Source organism: Rousettus aegyptiacus, unplaced genomic scaffold, assembly GCF_014176215.1.
Source record: "Rousettus aegyptiacus isolate mRouAeg1 unplaced genomic scaffold, mRouAeg1.p scaffold_m13_p_11, whole genome shotgun sequence".
NCBI classification, from domain to species: Eukaryota; Metazoa; Chordata; class Mammalia; order Chiroptera; family Pteropodidae; genus Rousettus; species Rousettus aegyptiacus.
In genome coordinates this window covers 72,014,899-72,040,326 of record NW_023416286.1, presented here as the reverse complement: position 1 = coordinate 72,040,326, position 25,428 = coordinate 72,014,899, and the positions used below count along the sequence as shown (strand labels likewise).

At 36.6% G+C, this 25,428-nt stretch overlaps 1 protein-coding gene and 1 pseudogene across 4 annotated transcripts in view; both read right to left on the bottom strand.

Moving 5' to 3' along the window:
- Positions 1-24,704, bottom strand: part of EDNRB (endothelin receptor type B) — a 59,972-nt gene extending 35,268 nt beyond the window's left edge. For 3 of the 4 annotated variants that reach the window (XR_001597467.2, XR_001597466.2, XM_016149316.2), the window contains exons 1-7: positions 24,490-24,704; positions 23,025-23,562; positions 8,801-8,913; positions 8,475-8,679; positions 6,958-7,107; positions 6,438-6,571; positions 5,776-5,884 (exon numbers count right to left, since the gene is read on the bottom strand). Coding sequence is in view for 2 of the 4 variants with exons in the window: in XM_016149316.2 (XP_016004802.2) it covers positions 5,776-5,884; positions 6,438-6,571; positions 6,958-7,107; positions 8,475-8,679; positions 8,801-8,913; positions 23,025-23,510 (1,197 nt within the window). In the remaining 2 variants the exon portion in view is untranslated. Of the gene's footprint in view, positions 1-2,577; positions 4,309-5,775; positions 5,885-6,437; positions 6,572-6,957; positions 7,108-8,474; positions 8,680-8,800; positions 8,914-23,024; positions 23,563-24,489 lie in introns of those variants that run through there. The other variant, XM_016149315.2, reaches the window with a different exon arrangement.
- On the bottom strand, positions 14,496-14,614 carry LOC118609764 (annotated as a pseudogene).
- Positions 24,705-25,428: the final 724 nt, after the last annotated feature.

The window sequence follows — 25,428 nt, the reverse complement described above, 5'->3', positions numbered from 1 at the left end:
ACAAGACCCTCCCTTACTTTCCTGTCTCTCCAGCCCCACCTCACCCAGCCCCTCCCTGAGCATTCTGGGATTTAGCCCTTTTCCTGAACTGACCAGGCTGTTTCACCCTTTTCAGTTTTCTCATAAGATAGTCATTTTGCGAGGAACACCATTAAGTCCTTCTCTGCTTGGCAAACTTCCTTTAAGGTACAACTCAAATACCAATTCCTTTGATGAGTTACCCTAAACTCCCTGATTTCTGTCATGTACATAGCCATGTATTAACTTATTAACTGCTTTCATTTATTTATTTGTCTATCTTTAGATGGTGATTTTCTGGAGGGCAGGGACTATTACTTCTTCATTTTTGTATATGTATATTTTAGAGAGTACACTAAAATTATATAGTAAGTCCATTCAAACTTATTTATTCGATGTAAAAATTAGGATGAGAGTATTAATATTTACATTTTATAGATAATTAAATGGGGCTCTGAGATCTTAAATGACTTATTTGAGGTCAACCATATTGTCAAAAGAATCAAGGATATTATGTTTTTTTGATGTAGAGTGTTTTTTCCATTCCAAATGCTGCCTTCCTCACATGATGAGGTTACTCCCTGTGCTCAAGAGAGCCTTGAATCCTGAAAGTGTCCAGTGGGATTTTCCAATTTGGGTATACTTATTCCATCTTTTGTCACTTCTGAGGCTGACTAATGACTGAGAGCAAATAAGTCCAGTGTCATTGCTCTTTGCAAGCTTACCCTCTGTTCTATTTGTATTTTTGGACATTTCTATCTCAGGGCTGCCACATTTCTTGGTTTTCTTTCAAGAATCCAAATTGAATTCATTCTGCCTACTTTTACTTTAATAAATTGTGTGTGCATTATTATTATTATTGTTATTAATTATTATTGTTACTCGACAACTATTCAGAAGAAGGTAGGCTCTCTTTGGTGACTTTTAAAGAGGGTACTTGCCTATGTTTTCCTTTCCTGTACTTCTCAAATAAGCCCCTGGAATTCAGAACATGTATATGTCCAAGTGCCCAGCTGAGATTAGGCAGCTGAAATCTTGCAAAGGTCAGGGATAAATCACAGAAACTTCTGGAACTGAGCTTAACACAATTACATGGGAGAGGAGTGAATGCTAATTCTTGATTATCTTTGGCAGGTGATGAAAGGGATTGTGTGCTAGGAGACACAGATACATGAACTTCGAGAGCTGTAGGTATGCAGTTATTTAGTTCTCATTTCATTTTTTTGTATTAAGTTTTGTTATCATTTCTGTCTCCTATTGAGTAGGAACCTTACATTTTATTAATTTCGTCCCACTTTGCATATAGTGAAGCCTCAAAAAAAGCTTTTGAAATAAAATGAGTAATCCCCAAATCCCATTTCAACCTTTCACCTTTGATATGGTACAATACTGAATAAATAGTGCAATGCTCCAAAGAAAGACAGACATAAGGTGCTATTGGAAACTATAAGCCACACAGTCAACCTTTGGAAACTGAATGTCTGCACGTGTATCTGTTTCCTTGCAACAATAAAACATAACACCACAGCCTGGAGACCAGAAATTGGCATTTTAATTTAATAGCTTTCATATTTTCTTGATAAATGTATGCTTAAAACATAAATAATGTTCCCTTATAACTTCTGTATTTCCTTTAAATACTTATTCAATTAGCATTTGGTAAATTATTTCCTGCACAGTGAAAAATAACCTGGTCTTTTTTTAAAACAATTAAAATTTTTATTTTGTTTTTATAGTAAGGGATCCATGAATATAGTAGTTGCCACTTTAAGTGACCACAGAAAAACAAAATATATAATTATTTTACATAGTCATATTACAATTTTATAAAGTTAGCTACAGCATACCCACGTTTTGCTATAAACTATATTCTTTTTGCCATATGTAAGCTGTCAATACTAAAAGGTGTTTGAACATGCACATCTATGAGCAATGAATAAAGGAGAAAATAGGCTAAAATTTCTTATAAATCTTTTACATTTTAACATCCATTTTAACACTATTTTTGTCTGTTGCTATATTATACAGTTCTTACTACTAGGAAATGTGTTTTAAAGTTAACTAGTGACACCTTTCTTTTCTTATCTTGATCTTAATTATGCCAAGAAATCATGTTTGTGTCTTAGGAAACCTTTATCAGTATATTAAAATTTTGAACCCAACACTTTAATAAATGCTACGAACATAATTTCATTATAAATAGTGCAAATGTATACTCTTTGTGTGCAGCTTCAAAATTTGGCACGATGGTTACAGGCCACAATTCTGACATGGAGAAAAAAAGAGAATTAAGGATGTAAATGAGGAGGAAGAGCCAAACTCGGTACATGAAAATAAAAATGAGCTTAAACTTAAACAGAAATAAATATATATTAAACTGTGAAGCTATAAGTCTAATTTTTTTTGGATTTTGCTTAAAATCCAAAGTTCGAAATGTCTTTTGTGATAACAAGCATCTGAGACAGTGACTGGGAAGAAATTAATAAACAAGACTGTGAGTGGTTTATAAATAGATTGGATCCATGTGGCATGTAAATTAATTATTGTCCTTTTTTTTTTTCTTTGGCCACATTGTTGGGTTTTGATTTACTGTATCATCACATTAGAAGCTGGCAGAAAACAACATCCTAGCTTATTTCCAACATGTAGCCTCCGGTTACTAAAAGAAAAAAAAAAAAAAGTAGAAACTCTGTTATATTTTAAGACTGAGTTAAAGCTCTTGGGCCCAATTTGTTCCTGAAGTCACTCTGAGAACATTGCACTGTGTTTTGCTGGAACAGAATCAGGACCTTTTGCATTGATATGACGGGGCAATGACGAACATCGGGCTAAGAATGGGAATCTGTCCCCATGGGTTTCCTTCCACCCCACCTCATTTCCTCTCTCTTCCGTTTTCTCTTGTACTTTCACACACATCTCATCTCAAGTTAACCTAAGGCACTTTGCTGCAGAGATGAAAGAATCAGGCAAGAATGCAAAAAGCAAGAAGTTCTTACCATCTCAAAAAACAGTTTCGTCTGTAAGTGACAGAAAAGCACCACATGGAGAACTTTTTTTTTTATTAGTTATTTACAAAAATAATATAAAAATTAGTAAGTCACAGGTAGCTGTTAAGTTGACTGATTAGTGTAATCTTAAAAAATAGTCAGAATTTTAACCGTTATATTATACATATGCCAGAGAGCATTTTAATACAGTATGGGTGAGAGAGAGAGTGCTGCCTCTTCCTTGGTCATGTGAACACTGCTCCAGGCGACGCACACTCTGTCCGTTATGCGGTTACTGGGCAACCCTCCGTTGTACAGATATGAACACTGGGGCCTGCCCTTAGTGTAATCTACACATCGTGTATTACGGATAAGTATCTACAGTTGATCAAACTAAACGAGTAGCATTTAAACTACGATAGTGATAACGAAAGAAAAAGGTTTTATTAATAATCCTGAAAAAATTGTAGGTAGCGTTTCGTTTGCAGAGTAGACGAATGAGATATTTTAAAGCAGTCTTTTGGGATAGCATTCCAATACTTCTCTCTCTTTCCCTTTAAAACATTTGATATTGTCTGAATGTAAAAGGTTTGATGATTTTTAAAAACCTCTACCTCTCTGATACTTTCTTCTGATCATTTAAATGTTTCTAATGTCAAAAAAAGATATCAGCCAAAATGTTTACACATTTTATAATCAACAATAGTCTAACCAGTGGTGTGCTACTATTAATAAAGTTTTGAAAGATTTTTTAAAATTTAAGTTAAGTGACTTAAACTTCATTTAAAAATTTCATTTTACAGTGACACGTTTCCTTTATATCAGATTCATATTAATTTAAAACTAAATTTCTTTGCTGAGTGAGCTCAATTTAAATGTAAGTGTTATGCGAAATATGCTGGAAATTATTAAGAACTACGTTGAAGTGCTGACTGTAAAAAATTAAGTGCTTTCACAATGAAGCTTTCTTAATTCTCACTGCTTTTCTTCTCATTCTGTAAACAGCTCATAAAATGTCATGTGTAACTATGAGTGTTAAGAAAATAATTACTCTTACATTTTACACTGTTTTGTGCAAACACACAGTTGTTTTGTTTTGGCAAGTGCCTCATTGTTTTAATGATTTGTTCAAAATAAAGAAAATAAAATTAAGTGAATATTCTTTTTCTCAAGATGAGCTGTATTTATTACTGGAACGGAAGTTGTCATATCCGTGATCATTAGCTTTGAACTTTAAGCACGACGGCTTTTCCTCCAAGGACTGCTTTTCTTCAAATGACTGGCACCAGCAGCATAAGCATGACTGTACAAAACAAAGTCACTTGTTATATATTTACATCTGTGATATTATCTGACTTTCTTTGTATGATTGAGAATCTTGAGCCACTTTCTTTCCATGCTCCCTTATTCTTCCCCTTAAAAATATGTGATTACATGCCTAGCATATGATAATTTTTAAACTAGAAAATAAGAGAAGAAAAAACTTATGTAATTAAAACTGCTCACCTTTTAATTAAAATTGTAAGGGAAAGCCACTCTTGATTTTTGATATTTAACCTTGACTGTTTGAGAAATACTCTTAAATATTTGATAAACATGTAACTTAAGACTTTTTCCTATGCAAATAGAAATATTACCATGCACATATATACATATGACTATACATATGCATGTGTGTGGAAGTGTATGTGCAACTAATTTTAATAAAATTGTACTATGCATTTACTCCACAGCCTGCTTTTTCTCACTTGACAGCATCATAAACATCTTTCTATATCAATGAATTTAATATTACATTGCCACTTTTTCAGCCACATGTGGTTCTCATATACCTATTCAGTACTGTTATACAATAAGGTTACAAAGTATACAAGTGTCTCAGTTTTATTTATCCAGTTTTTTCTTGGATTTTTAAAAATTCAAAATTTTGTTCATTCTGTTTGTTTTCTGAGAATCTATATGTATAAAAAATGGAATGTGCATTGTTTTCTGTTCTGTAAAATGAAGGAATTAATCTTGAACATTCTCTTCTAGCTCTAAAATCTATGAGTTTATGAATGGACAAAACATTTTATAGACTTTATAGACTTAGAGTTTACAAGGAAGCTAAATTCTTGGCTTTCAATAATGAACTACCAGAGACAAATGGATAATTTCCATAGAAGGAGTGAGAATATTTTATTCCATGTTAGATTGTTGAAGGAGTGAATGGATGGATGGATGGATGGATAAATGGATGGATGTTACAATTCAAGCAGCCATATGAAGAATAATTATAAATATTCCACATTAAGTAGCACATCTCTGCTAAGAAGGTGGAGAAGAGGAGGTAGAACCTGAATTAAATTTCTTTGACTTACTGTTCTCATGTCCATATGAAAAATAGTTGGATTTAGTTATAATCTAAATTGTGCTGTATAGTCCAAAATCTACCCAAAATGGAAACAGTAAGTTTAATTCTTGTTTAACTCTTATTTACCATGTGATGTTAGACATCAATGCATGTAATTTTTATTAATTTTCTGAGCAATTCTATGAGTTTAACTGATTGTCTGAGGCAGTAGGAAATGGTTGACTTGGATTTATAGGCAGAAATCAACTACAGTAAGTTCATGAGCAAAAGTCATATTAAAAAAAAATATTCATGATGTAATGTAAGGGAAAACTATAAAACAGTTTGCTAGATCTCTCTGGATAGAAATATTAGTAGTTTGGAATTTTTATATTTGGTGCCATATTAAAAAGGGCTTTTTTACTCTGGAACTCTTACCTTGAAGCAGTTTTTGAATCTTTTGCTCACCAAATAGAGAGCTATTGGATTAATGCAGGAATTCAGGGAGGCCATGTTGATGCCAATGTAATCCAATACCAACAAAAAGCTGCAAAAAATAACCCAAAACATATCTGTGAAAAGCATGCTCACGGAGCATATATTCTTTGCAGTCTTTTGTGTTTTTTTTGAAGTAAAAAATTGCTCATATACAATGCTTTTTATTTTACTACTGATCTTTGCCGATAACAATCTTTGTCTCTCTTTCTCTCTCTTGCCTGTCTCTCTCTTTCCCTTTCTGTCTCTGTCATTACACACACTGTCCTTGACACCCCATCATGCCCAATTCTCTCTTTTAAAATAAAATCGCATTTGGAAGTGCTGAAGCTGGATGAAAAGATGTACAATGTGCAAAGGAGAATCAGACCTGGTATTTTCAATCATGCTACACACTCATCATTGGACAACTCCGGCTTTCCATTCCCACTGTTCTCTTAAGTTCCTTTTACTCCTTCATTTCAATAGGAAAAAAAGTAAAAAGAGAATCTTAATTGCTCCCTAAAGATCAGAAAAATGATGCTCTTTCTCCCTATGAAAAGGATTGATGGAAAACTTGTGCTTGGCATTTAATTACAAAACTATCTCTATTCTACTTTTCTTACCTCAAAAGTTCACATCTATTGGGATCATTCTGATCATAAAGAGTGAGCTTCAAAATTCTGCTGAGGTGAAGGGGAAGCCAACACAGGGCAAAGACAAGGACCAGGCAAAATACTGTTTTGGCCACTTCCCGTCTCTGAAATAAAACCATAGTCAAACCCTGAAAAGATGGCTCATTATAATTACAGCATTCTTTTTCCCCAAACAGAATATTTAATATTGTTTATTGAAAGCCAGTGGCATTTGTAAAAATTCAGGACACAGCTTTAAACTGAATAGTTAATGTAAATTAGAATTTAAAATGCTAGTGATTCATCTTTAAAAAGTTATGGTTCTTTCTAGATCCTTCAGATTTTATAAAACATCTAAATAGATAATATTTTAAAGTCTTTGTACATTCAAAAATGCAGGAAAAAGGAGATATGCTTTACTGTATAGTAATTTTAATTTGTTATCATCATACTTATATTATTCATAATCATAGTTATAATCATGAGTTAGCAAATATTTCTATTTTCTTACCTGCTTTAAGTGGTCATTTAAAGCAATTTGCATGCCACTCTTCTTTCTCAACATTTCACAAGTCATCAGGGTATAAAAAAATGCAGTGATGGCCAATGGCAAACAGAAATAGAAACTAAATAGCCACCAGTCTTTCGCTGTCTTGTAAAACTGAGAAAGAGAAAATTTTAGTATTAATACTCCATCGTAAAATAAATTTATATAAAAATGTTAAATTAAAAATATTCATCAAGGAATAATTATCATCTAAAGTAGATCCATTTCGTAAGTACTATGTCGAATCTTTCATGCCATATCTACTGAACATATGATTAAATACTTATACTCAATAAAACAAACTTTACCTAAAAAATTTTAATTCTTTAAGCAGTATGTTATAATTATGCATTGAGTTTAAGCGGTTGAACAAAATTCAAAATATCTAGTAATTCAGATATTTTTGTTTTTATATAAGCCAGCTATTCTGAAGGTATTCTTTGTATTAAATACCACATCTGAATATGTAAGGACATCACAGTGTTTAAGGAAAATTTTCACTATTTAACAAGTTTGTTTCATGGGAAAAACATATGAAATGGTCTCTATTAGTCATGTCACTCAGTAATATATAAATCTAACCTATTAATTTAAAAAAAAATCAAAGCTGCTTAGGACGTATGCTTTTTCTCTTCTTTTTCTGTTTATTTTTTTCTCTCTCTCTCTTTTTTAATTGTTGCCTCAGATATATCTATGCTGGAGCAGAATTTATGTAATCTATGCAGTACTTTTTCCCCTTTAACTAATAAGAAACAAGGAAACAGCAATCTCATTCTCAATTCCACATTGATGCCTCTCTTTATTCTTTTGATTACCATGATATATGTACAATTCATAAAGTTTTGTATAGTCTTCTTATATGTAAAATGCAAAATAATTACAGGTGACACTTAGATGAACCCTCTTTGCATTAACTCCTCTTCACTCATTCTGTTGGAAAGAGCTTTTTACACTTAAGATCTATCTTCTGATGACCGGCATTGACATTCTTTTCCTATCTCCTGATTAAACATTCTTGAATAAATGGCCAAGTTGAAAACTTCTTTGCAGTGGCAGCTTTCTTTTCAGAAGGAGGTCAGGCTATTCAGAATCCATCCATACCAGAGTGATTTCTATTTTATCAGTCACTGAACCATCTATCTATTCCCTCTAATGACTGTTGTGTTGTCTTATGCAGAAAATGTCACTGTTGTCAGTCCTCGTGGGAATTTGAGTAGAAAAGTTATAAATTCAGATCAATTCTTTTATGTGAACCTCGTTTATCTGTATCCCCGAGTGCCAGGGGATTCTTGGAGAGGTAGTGACCCAGCTTCTTGAAGCTTTGGTCATTAGTCACTGTTAACCCCGCAGTCCTGGGTCCCACTCTTAATTTATGCCAAGGACAGTCATAAATCAAGCTTCTCGAGAAGGAGAGATCAAGGGGAAAATAGCTAAATAATTATAAGGCAAGGACTAAAAGGAAAAAGAGAAGTAAAAGTTACCTGCATGAAGGCTGTTTTCTGAATGGGATGAAGTAAGCAGATGCGCAGATAACTTCCTTTGTAGTCAGTGGTAATCATGTCAAAACCCACGGCTTCAGGGATGGCCAGAACCACAGAGACCACCCAAATTAAAACAATTTCTACTGCTGTCCATTTTGGAACCCCAATTCTTTTAATTCGACTCCAAGATGCAACAGCTCGATATCTGAAGTGCAAAATAGAATTGCTTGTCAAGTGGGCAAAGCCTGGCTTTGTTGAATTACATAGCTTATTTTCTGAGTGACATAGCCATCCTGAGCATACCTGACCTAAATGTGCAGTCTTACCTGTCAATACTTAGAGCACACAGGCTCAGCACCGTGATTCCCACGGAGGCCTTCTGTATGAAAGGCACCAGCTTACACATCTCAACTCCAAAGGGCCAGTCCTCTGCGAGAAGCTGCAATAAGGAGACATGGAGCTCTGTTAGGGAGATTTCCACCAGGCACCCTCTGAATTGAAGTACTTAGTGGAGAGTAATTAACATGGAGAGGAAAATAAATTTCAGTTCTAATTTTTTTCCTCATGGACTACTCCTTTGAAAAGCTCTAGTGTTTGATACATGGAACAGGAGAGTGTGTTGGGAATAATAATAATGCAACCAGTTCCAGAGGATTAGTTACGCATCTAGAGTAACTTTGGGTCAGGATCTCCACCGCAAGGTCAATTGGAGCCAGCTGCTTAAGTTCCTCTTACAAAATTGAACCTGAGGCATTGAATACATTTCTTTCTTATATTGTCATGGAGTCTCTAATGCTCAGTTCTTGGCCAAATCAAAATACAGCTTAATTAAAAATAGGTGATAAATGTTCCATAGTAAGGGAGAATAGCGTGTGCATTCATATACTTATTCTTTACTCTGGTCAACCTACTAGACTGCATAGTAACTTAGCCAGGGTAGGCATGCTGCTCCTGGACCGCATGAAGCACATTCCTGCCTTCAGGCTTTACTCTTGGGTTTTCCTTATCTTGGAAGGCTCCTTTCCTACATACCTACCAGGCAAACTTCCTTACCTCCTTCAGGTCTTGCTCAAATCTCATCTTTTCAACACCACCTACCCTGACTACACTATGAAGAATAGTAACCAGCCAGGCGTTCCCATCTCCCTTTCCCTAGCCCACGTTTCTTTTTATCTATAGCACTTATCAACTCCTACTGCTTATGTTATAATATTTACTTGTTTGTTTTGTGTAGTTTTTGCTGTCTATCACCCTTAAAGTATTTGACAGACTATGGGCTTGCAACTGCCTAATATAGGTCCTGACACATAACAGATGCTTAATAAATATTCAAACCCCTAATGTATATAGGCACTGGCTATCCAATGAACAAAAGACATAGTTCTTGCTATTATACATATATTTCTCTTGATCTGACTTCAGACTATGCAACTATCTATTGTTAAGCTCAGTTATTTTCTTTCTTAAACTAAGTTATTTTCTTTCTTAAGACAACTGGGTGTGCCCCGCCCTAGTAAATGAATCACTTTAGGTAAACATCTGGATTGAATGTTCATGAAGTTTTGAAAATAAAGTATTTCGAATCTATGTTTATTTTTTAATGTTTTAAAAAATAATCTTCTAAAAGTAAAATCTGTTTTGAAACACAATTACGTCTTTCCGTTCTTTCACTAGCAAAGGTTCTTTGTGGAGTTCGTCAAGTTGGGTGATTGTTCTGTAACAAGAATGGCACCAAAGGCTGAAACGTACACAGAATGAACATGACTTGGAATTCCAACATGGGACTAATTTCATTTCTAAGTTAAGCATGAAAAATTACACTGACATGTAGGACAAATGTTGGCAAACTTACAACAAATATGCTTATTCTAGGGCCCTGAAAGCCTATAGGGCCAGGCAGGTAACACAGAGGAATGCAGGGAGCTGAGTGTAAGAAGGTCATTGGTGTCGGGAAGATAATTGGGAGTGGTAGGTTTGGGGTAAATCTTATCTAAAAGGAATAGATGCTAATAAACCTGGCATGATTTCTGCTAAGGGACTCCAAATAAATATATCTCTTGATTTTTAGCCAAAAAAAAAAAGAAGAATTTTTATAAGAAATTGCATGATATAGAAAAGTCGTAAACTAAATCATATTTTTAAAAAACATTGCGTTAAAATATATCTGTGGACTAGCCTCTACCTTGTGACTTCTGGATTAATTGATCGACTTATAACTGCTTGTCTATTCATTCACTCAGTAAACATGTATTGAGTATCCACCATGTGCAAGACACTATTCACAGTACAGGCTGTACATCAGTGAATGAGACAAACTCCCGGCTCTCATGAAGCTCACAGTCTAGTGAGGGAAGCAGACAAAACCACACAAATATTTAATGTGGTGTCACATGGGAGGGGCATCAGCATATTAAGGGAGTATGGTGGGATTTAGGGTGCTTTCTGGAAGGCTACTCTAAAGAGGCAACTTTTGAGTAGATGCTTGAGTAAAATAAGAAGCCATGAAAAGAGCATTCAAGGCAAAGGAAAGAGCTAGTGCAAAGGTCCTGGGGAGCTAAAGGGACAGGAAGAAATCCATCAAGGCTGTGGCTGAGTGATCCAAGCTAAGCGTCTAGGTGATGAAGTTGTAGATGCAAGAGTTGAATTTTTTTTTTTTTTTGAAGCAATCCATTGCAAGGCTTTTCAAAAAGGAAATAGAGTGATCTCATTTATTTTTTTTCCCCACTCTGTTCAACATATAATAGAATGTGGGATCAAGAAAGGAAGCTTTGATGAATGTTTGTGGTGAGCTGGACCCTGTGGTACCCTGGGGCTGAGGAGTATGAGTTAGCGACTTGATATATTTTGAAAGTAGTGACATTCTACAAGTTGAATGTCAGATATGAGGAGTTAGGAAACTCAAAGAGATTTACCATGTAAATAGTGGGCCATTTACTGAAATGGGGGAAAACTCGGGGTGCCACAGGTCTGAACTAGCTATAAACTCAAGATGTTTTGAAGGAACTGCCAATTGCCCTTGGAAACATAAAAATAAAAAGGTTCCTACCAGTTTCAAGAACTCTGACAGACCCAGTTTGGTATAAATTATCTAGACAATATTCCATATAATCATTCTTAGATATAGCAGGAAAACAAAACAAAACAAAACAAAATAAAACAAAACTATCACTGTATGACACTTACAAATGGGCTAAGCACTAGCCTAAGCATTTTACACTGAATTTCCGCAGCAAGTCTATGAGGTAGTACTATTGTTATCCCTATTTTATAGGTAACAAAACTGAGTCACTTAGAAGTTTACCAACTTGTTATGTTGATTTTAAATATGTCCACAATTTTTTTAAGCTCCTCCTTTCAAAAGGTGACATCTCACTTCCTTCCCCTTGACTGTGGGTTGAACTTAATATTTGCTTTCAACAAATAGGATGCAGTGAAAAGGGATGATGTCTGATGTGTGAGTCTAGTTTATAAAAGGCATTTATGGCTTCCTCCTTGCTCTCTCTTGGATCACTCATTCTACGGGAGGCCAGTTACCACTCCAGGAGGACACTCACACATCTCTGTGGAGAGACCAACATGGTAAGGAACTGAGGCCTCCTGAAAACAGCAAACACTACCTTGCCTAATGTGTGAATGAAAAGATGCTCCAGCCCTAGACACAGACCTTTAGAGAACTCCAGCCCCTGCCAATATCTTGGCTGCACCTCCATGAGAGACTCTGAGCCAGTGGCTCCTAAATTCCTGAACCATAGATACAATGTGAGATAATAAATGTTTATTCAAGTCCCTAAGTTTTAGAGAAATTTGGTGTTCTTCATTTGACAATTAATGTATTTATCATTGGTCACTCATTCAAATTAGTCATAGAGTCACATTTGAACTCACATGGTCTGATTCTGTATATGTAGTATTTTGAAGAAGTTGATCTTAGAAAAAAGAAATATTTAGAATTAAATGAATATTAGTATTTTTAAACACATAGCTATGTGTCTAACAATGGTAAAATATCTAGATGCAGAGTAAAATTTTATTTTAACTACCTAGCTATTTGATTGATACAATATCCCCAAATTTGGAAAATTTCAATCATTTTATTGTCTCTTAACTATTTCCAAACATGCAAGTATTAGTGTTACAGAGGTACAGCATTCAGGTTGATCAAGATGAATGAGTGTCCAGGCCACTGAAAAGAAAGAAGTCTGGCCAATGAAAATGAGCTCTACACTGAGTCCAGGCCTGGTTTTGAGGTTACTATTGTTTTTGGCTCAGCCTGGAAATTGGATTATTGCTCTTCATACCACTGGGAGGCCTGCAGCCCAACCTCTGACCCAAGTTATCACAGGGGACAAGGAAACACAAACTGAAAATTCAACACAGAGATAGTCACAAAGCTAATCATAACTAAGAGATTCTAATTTTCTAATCTACCCTTCCAAAGAGAAAGAAACCACAAAATAGGAGGCATTAACCTTCATCAGCTTTTCAGGATTTCAGGCTTTCAATTCAGACCTGAATGCTACTGGTCCTTAGTGGCAACAAATGACTCGTGACTGAGTGCTTACTGTCACTTCTGTTATCTTGTAGTGGGAAAGATGACTTGACAACCTCTGCCTCTCTCTGACCAGAAGGCTTTGTGGAGACACTGGGAAGGCTGATAGCCTGTGACAGAAACCATGCCCACTACTGATGTTCATCTCTTTCTTAGTGGCCTCCAGCAAGAAAGTCTGAGTAAATTAGTGCTTAGAGCTTAAATTAAATAGTAAAGACATCAATCTCTCTTTTAATGGTAAAGAAATTCCTGGGATGGGAAAAAGCCATGAAGTTTTTTTAAAAAAAATCACTCTCAACCAAGATGCCCTCTTTAAAATTTGTTAAAGAAATATCATTATAGATTTTTATAATTTCTAATAATTATTTCACTATTCGTTGACAAAAACACACATAATTTGAAGTCTAACAATATAGCTTCCCTCCTATTAGAAGAAATGGATCCTCTTTGCTATAAGAGGGAGAAACTCTAACTTTAACCCAGCAATAACACATTTTTATTCTTTATGTTTAGTTTCTTCTTTAGACTTTACTTCATTAAATTAGATAACTTAAGGGCATGGTCTAAATACTAAAGACAAAACAAACATATAGTCAATCAAGTTTCTCTTGTCATGAAAAGAATTTTAGCATTTGATATTGTTACTAGGTCCCTACTACATGAATTAAATTTTTAGGTTCTCTTTAAAATTAAATTTGAATATATGGTACCTAATATTTAGCAAATGTGAACTAGTTAGAAAATACTCTATAACTGACAATATTTTTCACTTTATTATAGTTCATCTAAGAGCTTTTGTTACTTTGGGTCCTATGAGCGATGTAGTATCCATTTGTCAAATGATCATCTATGCTTGTGTTGACCCCTTACCCCTAATGCTTATACTGCTTCCCTAGCACGTTTCTTTTGTGTGAATAAACGCAAATAAATAAATTAACTAAAACTAGATTAAAAAAAAGACTTGACCATAATGATTATAAGGTTTCTATTCCAGGATGGCCATAATTTTATAACTTTATGTTAGAACAGCTGTTTGAGAAAGGAAATAGGCAACAGAATCCAAATAATAAGTTTGATATTAAATTATGTAACTATTTTTAGATTATAAAAGTTTTTCTTTTTTTTTAATTTCTGAAAGGATAAATAGCATGGACAAAAAGTAGCTTTCCTTTCTTTAAGGTTATTCTTAAGTGAATCCTATGAAATCTCTCTAACGGGGGATTTACATTTTTCATTTTTCTTTTTAATTAAAAATTATATTCTTGAGAAATTAAATGAAAAAAACCTTGTAATACACACAAGTCTTAATGCTCAAATGAAACAAGCCCCATAAAGTCAGGAAATGCCAGTTAATCATCTTGCACTAACAAAGTTTAATTTGTCTTATTAACCCTATATACCATTTTCTCTATTTTTCAACATTTATTTATTTATTTATTTATTTATTATTAATTAATTAATTAATTAATTTATGCTTACAGTACCCGGTCTTCCTAGGTGGTCTCCGATTCAAGTACTAATCAGGACCAACCCTGCTTAGCTTTCAAGATCAGATGGGATAGGGCTTGTTCAGGATGGCATGGCCGTAGACCATGGACCATGGCTTCCCTGGGATGTGAACTCAGGACCTTCTGCATGTAAAGTAGACATGCTAACCACTGCACTATAGAACCATGTTCCCTATATTTTTTATTAAGAGTAAACACTGAGCTTTAACTGCTTATTTGTTTCAGAATATCATGTAACATTCATTCCTAGCACAGAGCCTGACACACAGTGCTCACTCATCAAATGCTTATTGAATAATAGTGAATGAATGAGTGAATAGATGAATGAATGAATTTGATTGCAAGTCAGAAATCTTCTGATAAAACTTTTGTTATGGGCTTTTCACCCTCATATTCTAAACAAATTATTTAGAGAATTAAGATGACCGGGCATTTATTTTTTTTGTATTGTCTAGTCCATGTCCTCCTCTCTTCCAGATGCTCAGGTCTTATTGTCAAATAGAGCCAGGACCTTGGGGTGTGAGAGCGGGATGTTCTCTTGTTGGAGTGCTACCTTCCAAACAGGCTGGAAAAGGTGAAAAGCAAAATTTCCTCTCCCATTCTCTCTCTTCTACTCAAGCCTGTCAAGGAAATGACTAATAAAAAACAGTACCTACTGTTTCTCACTATCTAATGAATTCTGTGAGGAGCTTTAGTTGTAAGTTTGGTGGAGATGGATGCAGTCAACATAGAGACACTGTAAGAGGTGATCATTTAAGAGAGCGAGTGAGCAATGTGTTAACGAAGATGAACCAGGGTTACTTTGCCAAATTGCTGTCTGTTCCATTTCGTGATGCACTATGAGCATTTCATTCAAGTCTGGCATTATGTTTTTACAGTAACAGTCAAAGAGGGAAATAATGGAGTGGTGTGGAAAAGGGCGTATTCTGGTTTTATCTGTTTCCTGTAGCAGATAAGAGTTTTTCTGCATTTAAACTAGCATTTTAATCCTCATTCAAGGATTTCCACGTCAGATCTCCCTTTCTTTCTTTTATTCACATGTACATATAGAATTTAAGATAATCTACTGGTAGAGTACATAATAAATATTTTCTTGATATACATTTATTTTACTTGTGCCTTAAGGGACAAATATCAATTATAAGTTCCATCCCGAACCCATTAAAATACACTTAATCACTTAAAGATTAAGTAATGTGAGTTAGAACTACGCAGGTCAGAAAAAAATGTCAGCTTCTATTTAAATAGAAGAATGATATTTAAATAGACAAAAATGTGAGCAGTGTCCCCTGGAGTTGTGCAAGGCAGAAACTTTCTTCCTGGGAATCTGTTGTGTGCACACCCACAAAACAGAGGTCTTTTCACTCTGGAAAGATTCTTATGACTTGCTGAAATGGAACAATGAGTCCATAAATATGAATTAAGCTCCTTGAAACAAAATCTCTAAGAGAAACAAAGAAATATTAAAAAAGATTTAAAAATATATGTCATAGGAGAAATTTAAGTTCACCTTAAATATATTTACCTATCAATGTTATAATGAAATTTATTCCCAAGCCTGTAACAGGAAAATAATAAATGGATTGCTACTCTCCTATTATCTGAACTTAAAAATTTACCCACAGTTTGTGCTTAAAAACTTTAATTGACACATGACGTATTTTGAAAGACTCACCTAAAGCATTATGATATGTTGTTTACTTCACCTATTATTAAAGTCACTCATCTGAGCTAGCTCTTCTGAGATCACCATGACACCTGAAGGAACTGAGGAATTATAACCTGTTGGTCTCAAGGCTCAGAAAGAGACTTTCAAACTTAATGAATTCAGCAAACCTTATTAAGTAATCTCATGTCTTACTCGAATCTAATTTTATCCAGAGAATGCGTTAAAGGATACTGGTAAGCTACTAAGAGAAAATGTTTGATTGCTATGAAATCCAAAAGACCTTTAGAATATTTTTGAAACACTGAGGGAGCAGGGATAAGACAGTGTAAAATGTAAACACTCAGAGCAAGTTTTCCCCCTTTGTGGAAACTATGATGGCGCTAAAGAGGAGGGAAGTAGAGAGGGGATGCAGGTCAGGAGGCATGAGTATGGCTATTAGTCTCAGGAACAGAGAATTGCTTGAGTTATGTTTTAGTCAACTTTGCTAATAAATTTTTAACTCAAGAATGATCTTCCTCTCTCACTTCTGCAAATACAGTTTGGTCATTTTCTTGTTTCTATACATTTATACTAGAGGATCTATAGGGAAAGTGAAATGATAAATCTCTGAAGTAAAAGCATTGGAAAAAAAAAATCTAAAATTAGAGAAGTTATTGGCTAAGATACACCCATACACAACTCTTAGCTTTTTCCCAAACATAACCAGCCTCCTTTTAACTTTGCAAAGCACTGAAAGAGAACGTTTCACATCATAAATTACATCTTGAGTCTTATTTCAGCTCAGGCTTTATCTGTCAACACCCTTTAAAGCACTTAATCACTTATTAGCATTTGGCATGTTTCTGTAAAAATAATCAACTATAGCATATTACCCACACAGAGATAACCTTATATGGTTTTTCTTGTGCGTGTGTGTGTCTGTGAAATGAAGAACACAGTGCCCTGGCCCTGACACAACAAGGTCTTGGCTATGTCATCCTCTTGTACAGTTATGGAAATATCTTCAAACTTGAACAACTCCTTTAAAGTGAGCAAAGAAAAAATGTAGAGCCTATAATACATAACCCTTACCATGCGGAAAGAAACACTATCTTAACATTTTAAGAAGCTTGGATTTCTGAAGTGACTAAGTAGTAATTTAAAGACAAACACAAGAAGTATCATGGAGTTAATCTAAGGTAACTTCATTGCCCAAGGCCAAGTGTTTGTCAACCATTTCGTTGTGGGAATTCATCTGCGAAACAGTGAATTAGAAATATGAAATTTGAATTTCTGGGTTATTTGAATTCTGCTATTGACCTGTTTATTTAGTTTTGACCAATATCCTTATACAGAAAGGGACGCAAACTTTCCCCTTCTTTTTCATCCGGACTGTTATAAAAATGCGAATTAGAAAAATCTCCCTGCCTTACATCTTATGTATAAATCTTTTGTCAAAAAGCATTTGTCTGCCATTGACTGCTGCAGACACTACACTAGGTGGGCGAGGGTGTTAGTTTATTTTTTAATAAATTGATGTTATTCAGAGTAATCATCTTACCTTTTATTAACACTTTTTATTTCTCATTTTATTTATTTATTATTTATTTTTCACTTGATGTAATTTGCATAACTTCCAATTTTACATATTTGACCTCTTTTACCCTATCTCCCCCTATTAATATTTTTTCAAAGCTAATATTCTAAATGTGCTTAATTGGTGCTCCTTAAATTTTTTTTTTTTTTTTTTTTTTTTTGCTTTAAATAAATGAATCTCAAAAGTTATCTAAGTTACATTTTGGGTTCAAAATGCTTTTAAAACATCTCAAAATATTACTAAGATATTAGTAAAAGATCTCACTTACTTAATGGAAATGGAAACAGTATTATTACCTTGGAAGAAATTAGAGTTTCTTACCCAATGACACCTTTACCTCTGGTATTGCTCCATACAAATAGACTTCTGTTTACTAATTGAAAAATTATAACTTCGAAAATTAAATTTGATGGTGTTCCATTAACTTCTAGCTCTAACTATGAAACTAGTTAATTATACACAAACTTGTTAAGTACTAGAAGTAGTCTAAGATCAAATAGTGAGAAAGGTGACTTTGCTCGGGAGGGTAGTTTTGATCGTGTCACAAGCAGAAAATATATGATTACCTGACAAGGTCACTTGACTCAAAACTCATTTGTTGGTTCAGTGAAGCAATTCCACATTTTGACATGCCAGCATTTTAATGTTAGATATACTCTACCTTAACCAGTTAAACGTTAAAGATTGGCAGTTTTGCCTCTCAGAGGTATGAAGGCAGCCTCCTGGCCTCTAACGGCAGCCTACAAAGTCTTAACGACAAAGCCATCTAAGAGCGCTCCAATAGGTCACCAGCCTAATGTTCAAAAAGCTCTCCATCACCACTGGACATCTGATCACACTCAGATTTTATCAAACTGATGTCCATATCAATATTTGCCTTATCAGTTTAGAAACAAATTTGTTTTCAAAAGCAATTTGCTTACACATAAAGGAAGCTATATTTGAGAATTAACTATATTAACTCAGTTATCTATGTAAATAGAGCACATGGAGCGAAATTGTTAACTAAAATTCATAAATAATTTTAAAACTCATTCTTTGCTCAGGAAATTTCAACTTCTTGAGAAGTTAAAATAAATTAAAGAAATTTTAACTTCAACTGACAATCAAGGCTTGTTAAATATCACTGCTAAATCAAACGAATCTAAGCCAACTAACCAACCAAGCAACAACATAAAAACCTCCATAACATCCACAAGTGCACCCAGTTCTTTTGCTTCCCACATAGCTTTGGCATCGGCACTACTATAATTTAGTAGTAAGATAGGCTCTCGTAGGCATCAAACATCTAGATTACCCCAATCATTTTAGTTTATACATGAAGGATATAAATAAGTAGCTTGTGAATAAGGCATCATCATATCAGATAACTTAAACCTGGCTTTTGGGTCTGGTACGTATATACACCATGTAACTATTGGCATGTTGATCCATGTATATATTAGAGATAGACATCAATATATGTATATCTCTATGGAGATGTATAAAATAGTGATTCAAACTAAGAGTAAAACAATAACTTTGGCCCATAATATGGCAATATCTATCAGAATTACAAATGCACATATCCTTTGATTTAGTAATTTTAACTTTAGATATTTACCCTTCAGATAGAATCACACATGTGTGCAAAGCCATATGTACAAAGATGTTATTTGTAGTCATGGTGATAAAGCTGAAAAAAAAACACAAATAAATTTCCTTTCTTATTTACATGCACATACACACATACACACACTCACTTATTTGCTTACTATGTGCTAGATACTGTGACAAAAGATATTCATGTACTTATGTATCTATACATACTTAGAACATTTAATATATTTATATATATGCATAAACATACCCATCTATATATATTTTAAATATCTTTGGATAATTGCATTTTTCAGTTTTCCTCTGGATGGTCTTATGTAATATAGTGTGTAACAGCCCTAGTGAGTGCTGCTGAGGAGGATAAAGGGGCTTTTATTTTCAACATGTTTACATAAATACTTCAAGCACTGGAACAGCTTTAATTTGCTGAATGTCCTGTGATGCCTCTCTGGCCTCCAACACTGGATTCCATGGTGAGGAAGACTGACTCTACCTACAGGTTTCCAGAGACCCAGTTCCGTGAGGGAGGCAGGACGGGTTGGTCATCCCCTCAGGGCAGCACCTCCCTGCGATGTCCTGTCTCACTGTCCAGCGCTATTAAGGACTGTAGCTTCCAGCAAGAATTTTGGCCTTTTTTGGGTTCGTTAACATTATTGAACTCTAGATTTACTGAACTCCAGATCAAAATGTAATAGATTTATTTTGACATTTCCGGGCCCCTGGGTTTGCCAACAGATGAGTTGGAGGGTTTTATGAATACTCAGAAATTACGAATGTGTACATATAGATGTATATTGTAATACATTATATGTTAATTATAATTATATACATTATATATCATGTATTAATTATACATAATAGAAACAATTTTCTTGATTCTCAAAGAGAATGATAACATTCTCCAAAAAAAAAAAAAAAATAGAAATCACTGGCTTAGAGATTCAAGTCCCCTACTTCAGGATAAATTTAAATGGCATTCGTAATTCACTTAAATTACTTTCTGTGAAGTATAATACGTGACTACTCAGAAATAATAAATGCATTTTTAAAAACTTACTTATATGATGTTATAATTATTTAGGGTAATAAATAACTTCTATCTAGTCCTGGATTAGGTGTTTCAGTAAACAAAGCTTTTAGAATAACAATGCTATTATCAATATTACACACTACGGATCATCTGAATGGGATTTTTGGAGAGAGAGATCTTCAGATGACTCAAATTGAAACTGAAAATGCTTACCAAGTATCCTACTGTGTGGTAGTGTGTCACACAATTTCACTGAAGCACTCCTATGAGGCCCTAACAACACTCCAGGTGGGAGAAGGGCTCAGTGCAGGAGGCCAGGGAGGCCCGCAGGTGGGGCCAGGTGTCCTGGCTTTAAGTCTGCTTTCATCGCTTTCTAGTGGGGTGACATTGGGCAATCTTCACAGTTTCCCCGTATAACAGGGATGATAACAGTACCTCCTCCATAAGGTTGTCACAATGATTTAATGAAATAAACCAAGTACCTAGTGCATAACAAATGGTTGCCATTGTTACGTTATGCCTCGTGTCACCTATTTATGCATACTACAAAAATCAACCAAAAGCTACCATGTGGGGTTCAATGATGGTAAACCGAGTGATGGGACCTAACTCTTTGTAATGGATTTGTTTATGACCAATATAGAAAAGGAGATGGTCATATTTGTAATGATTTATTAGTTTGTTTATTTCAGAAGTGAAAACACAGCTTTAACAGACTAAATAGCTTCAGGCAAAAGTATGTAACTTCCTAGGGAAATCATAAAGGAATTTGAAATGAAAATAAAATCTGTGTGTCCCCTTGGGAGTCAAATATTCTGTGACTTACTGAGCGTAATAATTTGACTAAATAGAGAAAGTAGGATGGTCCTGGAAGAGATGATTTACTCATGCCTGAAAGCAACACCAGAGTTTTCTTAGCCTCTCCTTCCACATAACACTTCTAGTGCAGGCTTAGGAAGGTTTCTGACCAGGCTAGATGTGTGGGGTTTCCTGGAACCTCCCTACACAGGCCTGTCACAAAATTCTGTGCAATACTAGCAGAACTAGATGTAACCTCTTCTTTAAGAAGGATCTTACTTCATTTATTTTAAAATTTCTCACGACACTTGGTACTCTGATGTTTCTCGTCGGTTTCGATGAATTGAATTAAAATTCCTCTGCCAGATTGGAACAGTAAGACTTGGTCTGTGGGACTCCTTAAGGAGTAAATGGGTCACTTCTGACCCAAAAGGAGCTGTGATTGCATTGAAGAGACTCATTTCAGACTGTGCTTCTCCTGGCAAACCCAGAGTTCATAAGAACCAATCGTCATGCAGAATTTTAGAATTTTTCTATTTATCACCTATTTCTGGAAATAGTTCCTTCTCGGGCCTTGTTCCTGACCTGAATCCTGTCTCTAAACCTCAGAAATCTCTAGAATTTCCTTAAAATATGGCTATTTGGATTAGAATTTCCAGAGATTCATGAAGGGAGATTTAAGGAATGGCTTGTGATAACTGAGGCTCCGGAATATTAGGATGTGTCCAGAGATCCAAAGCAACCCGGTGTCAAATAGTGCCGAAGTTTATCTTCTGACCTTGCTCTCCATGCCTGTTCCCTCTGGTGATCACACAATAATGTTAGCTACTGACACTATTCTTTACATACTTAAAGTCGAGTGCTCTTGGTCTTGTCCATGAAGTAACCTATGGGGGTGTGGCTGGCTAGTACTTTGGAACCTGACAGATTAGCCTGATTCCTACTTTCATTTTACTCATTGTGAAACCTTGAACATCCTATTAATCATCTGTAAAATGGAGTAATATATGTTTGTGGGTTGTCTTAAAGAGTAAAAATGTAATACATCTATTCCAGTGCTTGCCTTACTGCAGGCATTCAATAAAAAGTAGGAACAATGCAGTTATACACAGCAGAGGACCTGTGTTCTTCCACCCACCAGTCTGTGTCTCTTTCTTTTAGGCCATTTATTTCCTAAAAACGAATACCAGTCCCTCTACTTTCAGGGTCCTCCAAGAAAATGCTTCCTAAGGTTATTGTTCATATACAACAACTAGATATCTTAAGATGCACAAGTTTGATTTAGCAAGTCTGGGGTAGACTTGTCATTCTAACAGGCTCTTGAGTGATATCAATTTTGCCAGTTCATGGACCAAACCTTAGAGATAATGTACCCAGTGAGCTGGACTTAGGGACAAGACCCTTCAGCACACACGGTTTTCAAACTTTACAGTTCATCCTAATCACATGGAGAGCTTTGAAAATAAATAAATAAATAAATAAATAGATAAATAGACAAATAAATAAATAAGAGAGAGAGAGAGAGAGAGAGAGAGAGAGAGAGAGAGAGAGAGAGAGAGAGAGTATTATGCCCCACCCCAGAGTAGGTCTGAGGCTATAAAATCTCATTTCTAAACATTCCCAAGGATGTTGATGCCTTTGGGGACTGCACTTGTTCTAGGCTTAGCTTTGGTACTGAAGACCGATAGCTCATTTGTTTGCAATGGTTGCTGACTTTTAGGAGGGATGGATCTTCCTGAATAAGCTCCCTCCAAAGTCTCTCCCATCTCCCTCTCCCTAACCAGTTGCTTTCTCATCGCGATATTAGCAGTTTCCCTTTACCTTGTAGACACTGATGGGGATGTCAATGATGATGTGCAGCAGGTCTCCCAGAGCCAGGCTGGCTATCAAGATATTGGGGCCATTTCTCATGCACTTGTTCTTGTAAATGATTCTCAGCAGCGTGGAGTTCCCGATGATGCCCAGCACGAACACTAGGCAGGACACCACTGTGTTGATGTATTTGAAAGTTTCTTTGATCTCAATGGTTCCTTCACACGGGGGCGGGGCGAGGGTCCGTGGAGGGGCTCTTGCCGGTTTCTCCGTCTCAGGAATCTGCGGAGGTACTGATGACAGCTGCAAGCTGACGTTGGACTCCCTCGGCCATGAGGTCTTAGTGGGGGACGCCTTGATCTCTCCGGTCCCCAGAAGCAGCGGAGTGGCCCCAGCTGACGGGAATCCCCTCTCTTCTCCCTGGACCTCCGCCACGCAGGCAAGGATCAGCAGCGCCACCAGGGCCCGTCCGCACATGCTTGGCAGCTGGTGCATGATGCTATCTGCTCCAGTGGGAGTCGGGTGGCCGCTCCACAGCTTACAGAGTCTGGAGACCAGCAGGGGAAGGAAGACAGGACACTTGGTTCAGCTACCCCAGCCACGCCCCCGCAAACCGCTGGCGCAGAGTCCAACCTCGCCGCTACTACCCGCATGCAAAAATAACTCAAGTTTGCGCGCCAGTGGGAAACTGGCGAGTGCCACCAGCCTGCGCCTTTAGACTGTCCTCCAGAACCAGTTTTCTCGGTGGTTTTTCTCCCCTGCGTCCCTCCCCTTCTCCCCTCCATCTCCAGTGGTAAAAGTCTCTCAGTGGGGCGGGACATTCTGGAAGGGGTGTGTCAGGGAGGGAAGCATGGATGTCCAAGGCAAAGCTTTGAGCTCCTTGGTGTGCCCCGAGGGAGCGTATACATTCTGGCTAAGGACTCTGGGGACAGGGAGAATCAAGGCACCCAGAGGCCAAGGGTATGTGCCAGTTTCTGCAATTTGCTCCTTCGGGAACCCAGACAACCCGTGTCTGAACTCCAAGACTCCTCCTGGTGGGTGAAAGCCGCTTCTCCCCCGCTGCCTGAGCTCAGGTTCCCCGAGGCCCGCAGGAGTGCGCGGGCTGACTCGGAAAATCTGCGACTTCTCAACTCGGTTCGACTTGGGAAGACTATCAGCATTAACTTCAGAGCGTCTGTCCCCCCAAGTGACTTCAAACACTCAGACGCCCTCTCGTACGCCAACATCCATTCGCTGTGTCTATACGTTTTATTTTAAAAATTTGTATATATAATATATATATACACGCACATATATATGCACATACACACATATATGTATGTATGTGTGTATGTATGTGTATACATTATATATGTAACTGATATGTATATACATATCAGTTACATATATAATTTCCCAAACTAGTAATCCAAGCTGAACCCCAGGACAAGGTTCAATCACTGCTTTTAATTTGACACCAAATCAGAATGTTTACCTCTCGGATGGGACGCGCCAGGCGCAAAGCGACCGGCCAGGACCTCTTTCCCGGGACGTGCTCCGCTCTCACGCCTCGATTTTCCCTGCTCCCCGGTGCAGAGCACGCCTCCCCTTCAGCGGCAGGCGGGTCTGGCTCTGACGAAACGCTCAGGGAATGCCAGACCGTGCAGCTCCACAGCTTACTCAGGCTCTTTGCTGTGCCTAGACAAGTACTTTTATTCATTCGTCCCTTCCCCATCAATCACCGCCAGACTCCTCCCGCGTCTTCCCACCGCGCCGCAACCTTTCCCCTTGGGCGATGCCTGGACAGCATCAGCAGAAGCTGCCCGCTGGACAGGGCGGTCAGTTCCCAGCGGAAGATGCGAGAGGTACTTTATTTGTCATAGTTCTGAGTTCTTCAAACCATGAGCCTAACCCAAGCGCAAGTTTCTACGCACTCCGTGATGCCCTTGTATTAAAGGTGTTAACCTGGACTTTTAATGCCTACTGCAACTTTCCTTTAAATACCCCGCGTGATATCTAAGACCTGGTTGGTTTGGAGATGCTGTTCTTTGCCCTGTTTCTGTCTCCCTCCCTCCCCCCGCCCCCTTTCAATTTCAAGTCGCGGTCGCCCTCAACACGGAAGGGCACGACCCTTTCGTCTCGAGCCCTCTCACCGCCCTAGGAGAGGACTAAAATTCCTCCCTTATTGTCTGTAGCAGCGGCTACTCTCTCTTCCAGTGTCCTGAAGTGTTACTGTCAGTCCACCTCTGGGATTTTTATGCTGTTGAGGGACCTTATGCCTATAGGGGACATGAAAATAATCAGAAAGTTGCCATTAAAATTCAGGATAATATTTATCAGGCGGAGGCATAAAATAAATTCTTCCTATCCTTCCTTGAATTCAGTTTTGTGGGATAGAGAGAAATAATAGAGACTGACAGTTTTGCCCAACAAT